Genomic DNA, 14,147 nt, shown 5'->3' on the forward strand with positions numbered 1-14,147 from the left:
TGTGACAATAAACTTCCTTGTATCCTTGTATCCTTAGAGATCGCAGCGGTTCGCCCAGTTACAGCCCATGGACTCCACCAGTTAAACCAGCGGATCGGGCGGGATGGCGTGAAGAAATATAATATTTTAAATAAATTGGCGGGTGGCGGTTGAACCAATCAAACGCATCACCCATTGTTAAGACCACCAGGCTCGTTTGTGGTGATTTTAACATATGAGACCACACTTGGATAACCGTTAACAAATGTTTATTAAAGTAATAATGTAGGGCAAACGTAAACTACAGTCAGTGTCCATAAGATCCAACACCTGTGCACTGACTCCGCCCTGCAACACATAGAAAGAGACAGGCAAACAAACAGAGACCAACAGTATCATAACACCTCCCCATAAAGAGACAGGGGACCCTCAAAGAGATCCTCTGTATAACCCATAACCCCTCACCAGTACTCTGCCACTGGGAAATGCACTACCATGTGTAGGAAGAACATAACATAGGGACAGACAAGTTACAGCTGTATCACTCACCGCGGGGCCCGCGAGACAATGTGTCCAACACATTGTCAACCCCGAATATGCCTAATCTCCAGGTTGTAGGGCTGTAGGAACAATACCCACCGCATCAAGTGTTGACTAGGACTCTGCAAGGAATGTAAAAAAGTCAGGGGATTATGATCAGAATAGACCACAACTGGAACAGCACCCCCTCCCACATAAACATAAAAAAATTGAAGAGCCCAAATCAAAGCTAAAGCCTCTTTTTCTATGGTTGAATAATTGACCTGGTGTTTGTTAAATTTGCGAGAGAAATATGACACAGGTCGCTCCACCCCTGGTCATCTGTCTGTAATAGAACTGCCCCAGCACCGACCTGGCTGGCATCCACTTGAATCTGAAAGGAGTATTCGTCACGGAGCCGCCAGGACCCGGTGCAGCGTGCTCAACAAAAAAGTTTGACATTATCAAATGCCTTCTGGCAGACCGAAGACCACTCGAACGTAGTCTTACCCTTCAACAAGTTAGTTAGCGGAGCCACAACTGTAGAAAAAGTTCGGACAAGAAGTTTCTATAGTACCCCACCATTCCTAGAAACCTCATCAGCTCCTTCTTGGAAGTAGGGGGTGGAAAATAGTCAATGGCTTGCACTTTAGCCCGGACTAGTTGTACTTGTCCCTGTCCTTCAACCCATATTCCTCTTTTTGTAATTCCAATTCGCGCTGTACCTTAAATTTATCCAGTTCCAATTTCACGATCTAAATCACGGTCTTTAGACTGTTGTTCCAACTCTAATAGCCGCAGCTCCTTACGGCTGTTCAAATGTAAGGCCTTCATTGGAACGTGAAGTGTCAAGAGACAACTTCACGAAGCTACCAAATGAGGGCTCGAATGTGCAGCTGGCTCCTCCGTATCCGAAGAGAGAGTCAACACCTGTCGCTCAACAAGCCTATCTTTCAGAAATGTCCTAAGTGCATGCACTTTACTGGTTTTACTTAAGGTTATCTCGATTTGAAAATGCTCTGCCACCTTAAAAACATTATCTTTTGAGAGGGAATTTAAAAGTTCCGCTGTAGGAGCGGCCAAAAAACTCTCAACCGCGTCCATTTAATCCCGCAACTAAACAACGAAGCCTACAATAAATCTGACAAAGTTTACCAAGGTGCTATTATGTCTTACACACTCCACAGAGTTCCCACATTTAGTGACTGATAACTTCAACAACCATAGCCTACCGTTCACTTGGCGTTGTGCATAACCAGCATTGTCTGCAGAAACAAAAACAAACCAGCGATCAGGAGCTCCCCGCACCTAACTCATCCAACCCCTAAATAAACTATACCTGCGTCTTCTCGCTCCCCCCCCGAGGACTGAGATTTTTAATCACAATACCGCTGGAAGCGACTATCTAGGCCCCTCAAGACGACAGACCACGGCTGTGTCCTCAGCCCAGGGTTTAGCACGCCAACCCCCCCAACATGGTCAGAAATCGCAGAACGGTCTAAAATCTATCGCAGGGTAGGCTACCTGCTCCATCAACACAAACAAAAAAAACGTCTCCGCAAACAATGCTGAGATAGCACTTACCAATTTTCAGTTGTTTACAAGATAGCCTGGCGAATCCAAACTAGTTTCCCTCTCTCCATGTATTTAATCGCAACAAAACTAATTACAAAAACACTCTTATCAAACAAGTAATATCCACGCGAGTCTCCCGACGAATTTGATCTTCTAGGGTGCACTCAAGCCCAAACGGAGTAGCCAATCCAATATGCAAATACACAATTCAACCTGGTTGCGTCTTTTGACACCACTTTAGTGGGACGTTCACCTGCCCAATACCTGCGCATTTACCTACTCCGCAAAAAGAAAAAAGGTCCCAAAGCTAAACCGGATAAGAGCCCCCAATATGTTAAGACCACCAGGCTCGTTTGTGGTGATTTTAACATATGAGACCACACGTAGATAACCGTTAACAAATGTTTATTAAAGTAATAATGTAGGGCAAACGTAAACTACAGTCAGTGTCCATAAGATGGTGGAAAAATAAAGGTGTAATGTAAGTCAGGATACAATGTAAAATGCATTCTCAAAATAAAAGCAACGCAGATTCTCCTGGAGAGAAGGGATTTCCGAACCCAGCCAGGTAGCCTCTTTATAGCTGGATCCCTGATCAGCTGACTAGCAGCTGACTAGCAACACCTGTGCACTGACTCCGCCCTGCAACACATAGAAAGAGAGACAGGCAAACAAACAGAGACCAACAGTATCATAACACCATATACATTAAAACAACCAGTGGATGGCGGGCAGGTGCGGTTTTGAAAATTGGTCAAAAAACGTTGGTGCGGATGGATGGCGGATGGATGATAAGTTTTGCTATGCGGTTACGGTTGAAATAATAGCCCATCCGCGCATCTCTAATCCTTGTATCCAATATCTTAACATTCCCAATTATCAGCAATATATATATATATATATTTATTTTGTATTATTTCAGGACCATGATCGTTTATACAGATACTGCATTTATGGATGGATCTGAACCATTAGTATATCATGGGAATGAAGTAAGTTTGCCAGTTTTCACCATATCTGAGGCACTCACTGATACTCTGCTTGCCACACACACACACACACACACACACACACACACACACACACACACACACACAAGGGCTGTAATAATACACCAAACTCACAATTCGGTTTGTATCCAGACTTTTGACCCACGGTTCAATATGTACCTCGATTTTGGTGGTTTCTCTTATCAACAAAAGGGGAAAGAGTTAAAGTAAAACTTTTTTTAAAGATTTTGTGTGTGTGTGTGTTTGTTGGGGGCAGGGGCGGTTCTAGGGGCTGGGCCACAGGGGGCCGGGCCCCATCTGAAATCTCATTGGCCCCTGACTGGCCCCTGTACCGTCAATCATCAATAAGTGTCAAACTTGTTGAGAACGACGATCAGAGATGCAATTCCATTCCCAAACAACTGGTGGCAGTAATGCACCTATGAAGCCTGAAAGCTAAAGCACACAGTGAACTGTAAAGGAAAGAATACATTTGGCTAATGTGTCTCTGCTAATGTGAAGAAAGGATACATTTGGCTAACGGAAGTATCAGCTAACGTGAAGAACCGATACATTTGGCTAACGAAAGTATCAGCTAGAATTCTAACGTGAAGAACCGATGGCAGCGTTTCATCCTCCACAGAAGTTTCTTGGTGAGTCACAAATCTCTGTGTTGGTTATCATCATTATGTGAAAGGGACGTTTATTTGTTGCTGTCCCAATATGTTGTTTTTCAATTAAATTACGAAGCAGCAGCAAGCTTGCAGTGAACTGTTAACTGACTTAGTGAACTGTTAACATTACCTTAACGTTAGGTTACTTGAGTTGAGGTTTGATTGTTATTCATTGTTAGCATGCTGATAGATTTTATGTAAGGTAATGTATGAAGTGTTTGAAATGGTGTTATATGAAATGCAGAGAAATGGACATCCTGTTTGTTTGGGGTCCGAAATTAATAATATTACATGCGCTAGTGCGCCTTACCAAATGTAAATAAAGTTTTTTTGCTTGAGGAAAAAGTTTGGCAGCTGCTAACATAAACATGAGAATACATGCCTAATAGCTAACGCTACGTTTTTGTAGTTAATGTGAGCTATCATTGCAAAGTTATTAACCACTATTCTGAGTTTATTTGATTCATGGGCTTCACATGAATTCTGTCTCAAAGTGTTAGGACAAGGAGAGTTTCATTGAGATAAATTGGTGATTTAAATTATAAATTATATGATTAAAAAAAAAACAATAACTGGTTTTACAGTTGCCAGACGACATGCTGAATACAAGCAAATGAAACTTGTTTCATTTTCTTCTCTCCAGACATTTCCCATTCTAGAGCAGATGGTTCTGTACAACCTCTCCTAAACTGGTATTCCGCAAGATGCAGCACGGAAATAGGAAGAGGCCACTCAATGACTTCTGATACAAAGACTTCAAATGGTAGGAATATTCCATCTTTAGTGTTTTGCTACCCTTTCCGTAATTTTTTCGCTTTCAAATGACCCATCGTCAGTCTTCAAATCAGAATCAGGCTTTTTTAATTGGAAGCAAGACGGTGGCTTTAAAGACCATTCCAAATCAAACCATTGTAAAAATAGTTGTTGAAAAAATTGTGTAAATATGATGTAGTTGTTGCTCACATGCTATGTGTGTGTGCTGTGCGTGTGTGTTTGTTTTAATGTACGCAAACTGGCAGTGAAAGTGGCTTCTCTTATCAACAAAAGGGGAAAGAGTAAAACTTGTTTAATTGAATGAAAAATGTGTGTATGATGATGTATGATTTCTGTTTAAAATATCAGTGTATTTCCACTGAAGTGTCTATTATATTTTAGTTTTATATTGTGTTTTCAATGCACATTATAAATAAATGGGAAATTGTTAAGAATTGTATTGGCTTTTTTGGTTTTTAGCATTTAGCATTCAAGTATTTGAACAAGGTAAGACTGGTGAAATGTATGCACCTTATTGCTGTGATGTAGTCTAGCTGTAGTGGGTATACTGTGATCAACCCCAAATATTAATACCTATCCTTGTCTGTTTTAAGTGGGTATACTGAGATTGGTGATGCTTTTTAAGTGGGTATACCAGAGACTTTCTAATGAGGAGACACAGCAATCCTTGTAACGCCAATATGGCCGTTGTCTACACATATCCCACCCCTTCCTCGGCAAAACTTCGACATGTGAATTAGGGATCGACCGATATGGATTTTTTAGTGCCGATACCAATATCGATTTTTTTCCATCAGCCTAAGCCGATGACCGATACAGGCTGCCGATTTTCTTGAGCCGATATTTGGAGCCGATACTGCTTTTATTTTACTCCCTCAATTTACATCATACAAATGACACATAATTACACAAATGATAACAAATGTTATAAGTCTCAATTTAAAAAAGGAACATTGAACTTATGGATGGGTGCACTGAATATGGTTAACTGTGCAAAATGCTTTCATCATCTTACAACACAGCCTTGATGATGCATTGCTTGCTGACATATTATAAGACATAATTCAGGTCATCACAAAATGTCCTTTGTCAACACATTTAAATAATTTAAGAAAACAATAAGCCTGAAAATTAGCTATTGAAATAAAGTGCTTGATTTGTAATTTAAGACTGCATGGTTTCGATTTTTCTATGTCTATATTTTTCTAAAAAAAGCTGCCAGATGTCAACCACAGAACATAAATCAGCAGAGGAAAATAACGTGGTGTCAAATGTTTCTGTTCTAAACGGCATCCACGTCAAAAGGTATAAAAACATATCTCTCAGTTTTAAAATCTCTCCTTCAGGTAGCGCAGCACTCTCATATCGCTGTGATGCGTGTGTCCCACTGAGTGAGACAGACCAGACGCACACACAATTAACTTCTGTTTGGTAGCTGACGAACCACCATTGAACTGGATTGATAATGATAACGTTAGCAAACGGCTCTAAACAAGTAAGGCATACACCACAGTATGTCTGGTACATGATAAACGTTAACACAAATTAATATTCAACTACATATAACATGTCTCTCATTATTAAAACTCTGATATCACTGCGATGGCAACTCCGCCCGCTTGAAGGGCGAGGGGGAGGGAGACGCACACACCACACGCATCCAAAACTCAGCCAGGTGGTCGCTGAATAAAACTCCCACAAATATCTCGGAACAACGTCGGCATTACTTAATCATATGATTGACCAGTGTTCGTAACAGCTACCGCTACCCCATTCATACGGAGAGCCTACAACTTAGCTATTTGCAGCTCCGTAAATACAATGGCAAGCAAGGGCGAGGAAGGGGGTGCTGAGGGTGCTGCAGCACCCCCTGCTGGCAGGAGATGGATTTTTAAAAAATATTATATAAAAAATATTATATAATTTTTTTTAAATAATTACTAATTCGCTTGTCTGACTTTATTTATATTTTTGTATGTGAAATGATGAGTCAAATAGCAAAAAAGGGTTATGGATAGGTTCGAATATAGGCTACTAAAAATTAACAGTTATAGAGATCAACATGAACGTGAGTCAGTTAGGCTACTGTAAGAACCGTAGCGTGGTTTCATCTATGTGATAGCGATCAAGTGTGTAGGCCTACGGGCCTACATATTCTATGCGATTTCAGTGTTTCCCCTACAGTGTATTTAATTGTCAGCGCCGCTCAACATAATATCACATTCACTTAACACACTGTAAAAGCACAAACGGCCAACGCCATCTCTCGAAATTGTTTTCTGAAAGTCTTGAGTAAGTTAAGTGCATCAAACCGCGACTTAGCCTCTCATTATTCAGGACATATATGCATGATGTGTCAGGTGATTACAAGCCCAAAGACAAGTCTGCAGCCCATATGGCTAGCCTACGCTCTGAACACACGTTACATTGTTTAGCTATCCGGACTGATGGGGTCTTGCTCCGCCACAGTGTAGCCTATGGTGTCATCGCTCACTTGTAGGTTACACAATAAATAGCCTACTTATAGGCCTGGTGACAATAAAAAATGATATTAGTTATATTTCATCACGGCTGTTTGTATGCGTGGAATTCGCTTTGTAGCCTATGCCATATGTTAAGCTTGAGCAATTCCTCTGATCCAAAGCCTGCTTTGACACATTGACACTAATGTGAAACATGCATCCTCCTCTCCTAGCCTACATCAAATAAAGAAACCAATTCATGATTACCAAATGAATTTAACATGGGGAAAAAAAGTTTGTTGCGATTTAGCCTACTGTTGTGATCGCGGTTCTTTCTGCTGATTGATTTACGTCCGTGTCAGCCAACTCTGAGAACTCTTGCTCCGGGCTGACAATTTTATCCAGAGAGCTGATTTCCCAAAGATGAGCCTCCATCAACATTCAACGACAAATTATTAAAAACGTAAGTAATGCAATAGAGTAAAACCAATGTGCTACAAGGTGTATGGTCTTAACGTTAATTGTAGCCTAGACTTGTAACGTTAAGCGAGGGCTACATGTAATGTTTGCATGGGAAAGCTAGGCTAACACAGTCTGGCCTGTTTAAACTTTCTGATAGTTAAAGGAAATATGAGCATATGTTGGCATATAATGTATAGCCTAAATTCTGTCCACTTAGCTATAATAGGCTATCACAAACAGACCTTTTCACGCTTATGATTAATAGGAGCCTACATTCTCTTATCAGAAAGACGGTTCTCATAACTTCAGCTGCTCTCTTGACGGTGAGACTAACGGTCGTGACTTCAATCAAGTAGCCTACTGTAGGTCCTTTTCGAAAGTTAATTGTGAGTGAGTTGTATGGTAACTGTGGGAGTGATGTAGAAGAAAAGTGAGTATTTACTTTTATAGCTGAGAAATAGACTACAATGAGAGCATCTGGCTACGGGTTCAGCATTAATGGCCCCCCAACAATTCAATTCAAACCAAAGAGCCTTAGAGATGTTCTTTGAAAAGCCCAGAAAAATTAAGTGCTCGCAGATTGGGTGTGGCCTTTGCCATTAAGACAAATTTAAATAAATTGAAAATGTCCACAAAATGTCCCCCCAAAATGTCCACAAAATGTCCCCGCTTCTGTGGGGTAGGGTGAGCGCAGTGGACAAGGAGTGCTGTCGCGGAACATTTTTGGCTGCCCAGGACTTTTCTAAAACTTCTCGCTATCACCCGCACACCGCACTAAAATGACGCATTTAGCAGTCAAAATCCTAAACATGTCCGGGGGGGGCATTAAGGGAGGGAGACACACACACACACACACACACACACACACCACCACACGCGTCCAACACTCAGCCAGGTGGTCGCTGAATAAAACTCCCACAAATACCACGGAACAACGTTGGCATTACTTAATCATATGATCAATGTTTGTAACAGCTAGTTACCACATGCATATGGATAGCCTAGACTACAACTTAGCTATTTGCTACCTAAATACAATGGCAAGCAGTTTTATAAACGAGGCATTAAGCAATAAATAAAGTAGGCTACCTATATCATTCGCATTTTCCATTTGGACCCACAAACTTGCTTCCACCTTTAAAGTGTATGGCAATATTTAAGCTAAGTCAAACAGTTAAAAGATGCTTTGAAAGTTTAAAGTTTAATGTTGTCATGAAGAGCAGGCTTTCAGCTCTCTGTTCGTGGGGGAGCGGCAGTCTGCACGTGAATTGCAGAGTCTCCAGCGCTGCCTGTGGACGCCTGTATGTAAATAATGCGGGGGGAAAAAACTATCGGCGAACGCAGCCGCTTATCGGCCGATTCCGATACACGTAAAAAACGGAAATATCGGAAATATATAGGGTGTTGAGGAAAAAAAAATTTTTTAAAGGAACAGGCCAACCTTTTGGGACTTGGAGCTTATTCACCGTATTCCCCAGTTAGATAAAGCCCTCCTTACACTGACAGACTTTGGAAAGATTTGCAAAGATTTGGAAAAGATTTTTGAAAGACTACAGTCTCAGACCCTCTCACATCTAAAGACAAGTAGTAGAGTTTTAAGTCACAGACTATGATTTTGCAATGACTAGGGATCTTGCAGCGTCAGTAATTACAAGACTGCAACTAGATTCCTTTAAATTATTGCCCATCGTGCAATAGATAAACAGGAACTAAAATGATAGCCTACTAAACTCAGTCATATTTTCATGTTTCTGCAGCATTTTTTCATGCGTGACATCCCTAACCGATATAGAGTTGTTCTGTGGAAGAGCCAACTAAATATGTATAAGAAATGACAAATATTATAAGAATAACAAATAATCATATAGGCTACAGCTGTCGCCTACTTTACCCCTTCCTGTTTGGTGTTGGAGAGAGGTCACTATTGGTTTTTATAGTTCACGTCACTATTTGCATGAGCCACGACTAGAAAGACTTGCGATAATATCAAACATGTTTGATATTGTCGTAACGGCAAAACTAGAAAAGGACTGACTCCGACTGACTTAAAACCGCTAAGATTGGCACCTTACACTTAATGATCTAGTTGACAGGAGCGCGCCGCAATTCCAGTACAACTCCCATGATTTCTGTCCGACTTTGGAAATTTAGTCGCTGACTGTAAAAACAGACCAAAATCGTACAATGTAAGGCCGCCATAAATCGATACATACCCTTCTCATCTCTCTGCTTGTAATTACTCGGTCTGACACACCCACCACTAGGCTCCAATAGCCTACACCTCCCTAGCCTGGGTGTTCCCATGCTGCCTTGCGCGCGATTTGATTCACGCTGCTAAGGCAGCCTGGAGACCATGGAGCAAATTTTCGCCTGAGATAGGGAACCAATCACAGAATAGGGGGGAAAGCAAGGCGATGATGAGCTATGCACAGACGCATTTGATAGACATCCGTGGCACCCAATAAACGGATCTGGGCATTTTTTTCAAATACGAGAAAATTAACGTTTGGTTCCCAGACCACGTCTCATTGAGAAGTGGTGGCGCTAGCCAGGCTAACACCTCCCAATAGTGACAAAAGAACTCCGACATGTTCCTATTTACATGCTGTGTAAATGTCAAATAGTTGAAAAACAATGACAAACAATTGACAAACATTGTTAAATAAGGCAGCCATTTTGTACCTACTGTTCACATACAGGGTGTAAGCACTACGCAGGGCTCTACAGTGCGCCCATTTCACTCGCACATGCGAGTAAAAATGATGCCGTGCGAGTGCAAAAAAATATTTAGGCACACTGGTGCGAATGACTTCTAACATGTCAATGTTTGTCTATAAAATACACCGCAACATCGAGAAACATTACTGATGCAAACCATAGAATCACTTCGCGAATGCAGCATAAAAACTACACCTCCCATCAACGTTAGCAGTTTCGCGTTGTGACTTGCTAGTAGTCGCTTCTATCAAATCCAAGAGCAAGAGAAAAAAGCGGAAAGTTAGACTAGCCAGCCAAGATGCAAAGATTGAAGAAATTAGTTCTTCTATCCACCAAATTCATTGGATATAGGAGGAACAGGATGAGATTCTGAGAATGCAGTGAGAGAAGGAAAGGTAACCTAACATGCCTTTTAGCCCAGTTGATGTTATTGGCTGCAATATGCAAAATATAGCTGTAGCGAACCAACACAAAAGTAGCCTCCCGTAATACTCCCATTTTATTCAAAGATAGAACGCTACTGACAACTCCAGGCTTCCACGATGCTTGTTTGTTTACACCTATACAAGCTGAAGTGCAAAACGAAAAGTAGGCCTAACGCTTGCCTACTGCCCCCATCAATGCAGATATTTCAAATAAAACATATATCCTTGATTAGCCTATGTTGGGTTTTGTGGAAGAGAAAATGGACTGTTTTAGTAGTAGTATTAGGCAGTATGCTGTCAGATAGGTCACCATGGGCATATTTGGATTAGCTATAGATGGATTCACAAATAGATAAATTAGCCTACATTTGGCAGGATACTTAATAAACAGGCTAAATGCAAATATGGCAAAATATGTATTATATTTTACATTAACAAAATGTAGGATAATAGAACAGACTGAAAATAAAATAGGCATTGATCTTTAAAATCCTGTTTCCTGTAGCCTAAATGTTGTCAGTCATTCTTAATATTCGCAATTGGTGCCCTGGCATGTTTAACTGTTAGCTGTAGTATAATGTTAGATTATGTGTAAGTTAAGTACAGAACTGACTGTGCGCCCAAATTTTTGTCTGTGCTCCTAAATGTTTTAACTTGGGCGCACAAGTGTTAGTTGTAAATGTTAGTGTAGAGCCCTGGCACTACGGATGTGCGGTTGGCAGTTACGGCTTCCACACACAGCTGCGTGCATCGCGTTGCTGGAGACGCATCCCATTCACTTTACATGGGCTCACGTGATCCGTTGCCGAACTGAATTGTGGGTCCGTCGCGTCACGTTTCTCCCGCTGCTCGCGTTGAGGAGTTCAGCTGTTGCTGCACCGACAGACGGCACCGCCAATCAAGCCAATCCACGGATCGCACCAACCAATCACATTACGGTTTTACTTCAAGTCATTTGCATAGCTACCGTCGGGAACACCCACTGGAATGCGTTGATGGAACGCAGCTGTGTGTGGGAGCCGTTACAGCCGCAGACTGCGCGGATAAACCGCGGATCGGGCGGATGACGTGATGAAAATTAATATTTCAGTTAAATTCAGGCAGGTGGCAGTTGAACCAATCAAATGAAAACAATATATACCTTGTTAAATATTGTTACCTACATCTGAAAAAAAAACGAGTACACTTTGGAAAAGTCAAATTTTCATCAGGCAGTAATTTGGCCTAATCGCGTCTATGCATGCTGCTTTGTTTAATATCAGAGATGGCAACGCGGTCAAAGGTGGAGCGTGACAAACTCAAAAAGGGATAACTAAAAACCAAGGATTTAAAATAGTGATATCAATAAAGGTTCATCTGTGTCGTGGAATTGGTGTGTTCCGATGTTTCACTGAGCAACCTCTTGCACGCACGCACATACACACACACACACATACACATACACACACAGGAAAAAACATTTTATTAAAGGAACAGCCCAACCTTTTGGGACTTTAGCTTATTCACCGTATTAGTTATTCAAGGTCATCTCCCGTAAAACTCCCGGAATTTGCATGACCGTCAAACTTCCTTTTAAAATCAGGGATCCATTAATTTTTTCTGTTAGTTTAACATTTCCCAGGTTGACAAATTGTGTATAAAATACACCCTACACAGCCTACACAATGATTTACTTTCAATTTCAACCGTTTTGTCATAAAATTGTTTATTGTTTCATTTTGGCAAGTAGCTGTGTAATAAGCGGGATAATGTATAGAACGCCGGTCATTATCGGGAAATAGGTCCCTTCAGGGCGGAACAAGACCGGTTCGCCCTGTCGGGACCTATTTTCCGATAATGACCGGCATTCTATACATTATCCCTTACTTGATACACAATAGGCAAATTGTGTCCCTGGAACATAATCTGATTGCAGCTTTGGAGTTTTGGAGGTAGGCTGCAAGCAGCAGGTGGATACCTAACCAACATGCGGAACTCTTTCGGTAAAAGCAACGACCGAAATGCAGTGTTGCAAGGAGTGTTTGAAACATATTCATGTTCATGTACAACGTGTACAAATAACATTGTCAAATGAGGCAGCCATTTTGTGCATACTTGGTGCTATATTCACATTCAGGGTAAGAATTGAGATGCACGGTTGGCGGTTACAGCCGCGGACTATGCGGATAAACTGCGGTTCCGGCGGATGATGTGATGAAAAATAATATTGTAATTAAATTAAAGACGCTGACAGCCCTAGGTGCTATTTGTATATAAAATATGGTCATTTGTAAATAATTCCAAAAACAGAAAAATGAATGTTAGCACCTGTAAAATCTGTTATATCTGACAGAGGTCACAGCTTTCTCTGTTCCGGATACTGTGCTGCATTTTGTCTGAGCAAAGCACTGCTGGCCAATGGCCATCTTTATGCAAATTAATCCGTTGAACGCGACGCGACTATCCAATGAAAGCATGAGGTTGTAGGTTCTTTGTTCTACCAACAACGGTGCCTGTGAAACTTTGGTTCCGCTTACAAGACGATGGGCCCTATCATGACAGTGTAAAGCGCATCGTCACTAGTCAAAAGCTTATTCAAAATTAGTAGGATGTCCAGTCCACATTGGGTGTTTTCGTAATCAGACGTCGAGCGCATGGTGTTCCTAGGTTTCTTAACCAGTCATGGGTGTGTTTGGGGTGTAACATCATTTGAATGACATCTGTCATTCCCTTTAACGGCGCAAATCGCGACATCAAAGAATGCATCGGCATTTTGACAGTCAACAGCCCATTTGAAGGCGTTGGGCAAGTTTGATGGTGATATCTATTAGTTCAATTTTTTATTTTTTCAAAAGTGTTTTTGTGCTCTGTGTGGATATTTTAAAAATCTTTGTTGGGTTTTGTTGGGTTAAAATAATTAGAAGAAACCCCAAACCTAAAGAAACCTCAAGTAAAATGCGGTGCTTTTATCCACCCTGTAATGGTGTTATTGAATATGTGCACTAAGCCACCCCACTAATAGGCCAATCACATACAGCAACAGTAGTGAAACATTCTATAAAATGATTATCATTTGAAAGCTTGTTTTCCATTGTGTCTGTGTTTATTTAAGTTTTAACACAAACTATTGCGGAGATATGCAGTCAGATTAGATCAGATTAGGCATTTGATTGTGACTGTGTCAGGGCTTTGAACCAGAATTTTTCCTCAGTTGATTTGTTCCCTAAACCCTAAAATTGACGTTACTGAACCGGTTAGAACAAAAAAATAAAATTCCCGAACCGGTTAATAATGTTCTATGTCAGCTGCAGGACATGCAAATAAGGAGGCTGATCATTAGGATTTTAACATTATATTGTTAGTCTCATATTTCTCTATCCTGTCATCAAACATTAAAAAAGCACTATAGGCTACATTATGTAAGCGGCATAACTGTAATTCTGACATGCCTAAATTTTTTTCAGTATTATACATGAATTAAGGAAAATGTCTGCTATGTTGTTTATTGGCAAACAACTGAACACATATCCATTATACTTCTCTTACATAGCTCTATTGGTGCAAATGACAAATAGGGCAGGCTACATAGCT

The 14,147-nt window shown here is 40.9% G+C and overlaps 1 protein-coding gene across 4 annotated transcripts in view; it reads left to right on the plus strand.

Annotated features, from left to right (window-relative positions):
* The window catches only part of LOC125289095 (cation channel sperm-associated auxiliary subunit delta-like), a 70,344-nt gene that overhangs the window by 21,099 nt on the left and 35,098 nt on the right, over positions 1-14,147 (plus strand). For 3 of the 4 annotated variants that reach the window (XM_048235777.1, XM_048235776.1, XM_048235775.1), the window contains exon 4: positions 2,996-3,065. The exons of the other annotated variant lie outside the window; for it this stretch is intronic. In XM_048235777.1, coding sequence (XP_048091734.1) covers positions 2,996-3,065 — 70 coding nt within the window. The remainder of the gene's footprint in view (positions 1-2,995; positions 3,066-14,147) is intronic. 4 annotated transcript variants of the gene reach the window in all.

The sequence above is a fragment of the Alosa alosa genome, chromosome 24, assembly GCF_017589495.1.
Source record: "Alosa alosa isolate M-15738 ecotype Scorff River chromosome 24, AALO_Geno_1.1, whole genome shotgun sequence".
In the NCBI taxonomy this organism is placed as follows: Eukaryota; Metazoa; Chordata; class Actinopteri; order Clupeiformes; family Clupeidae; genus Alosa; species Alosa alosa.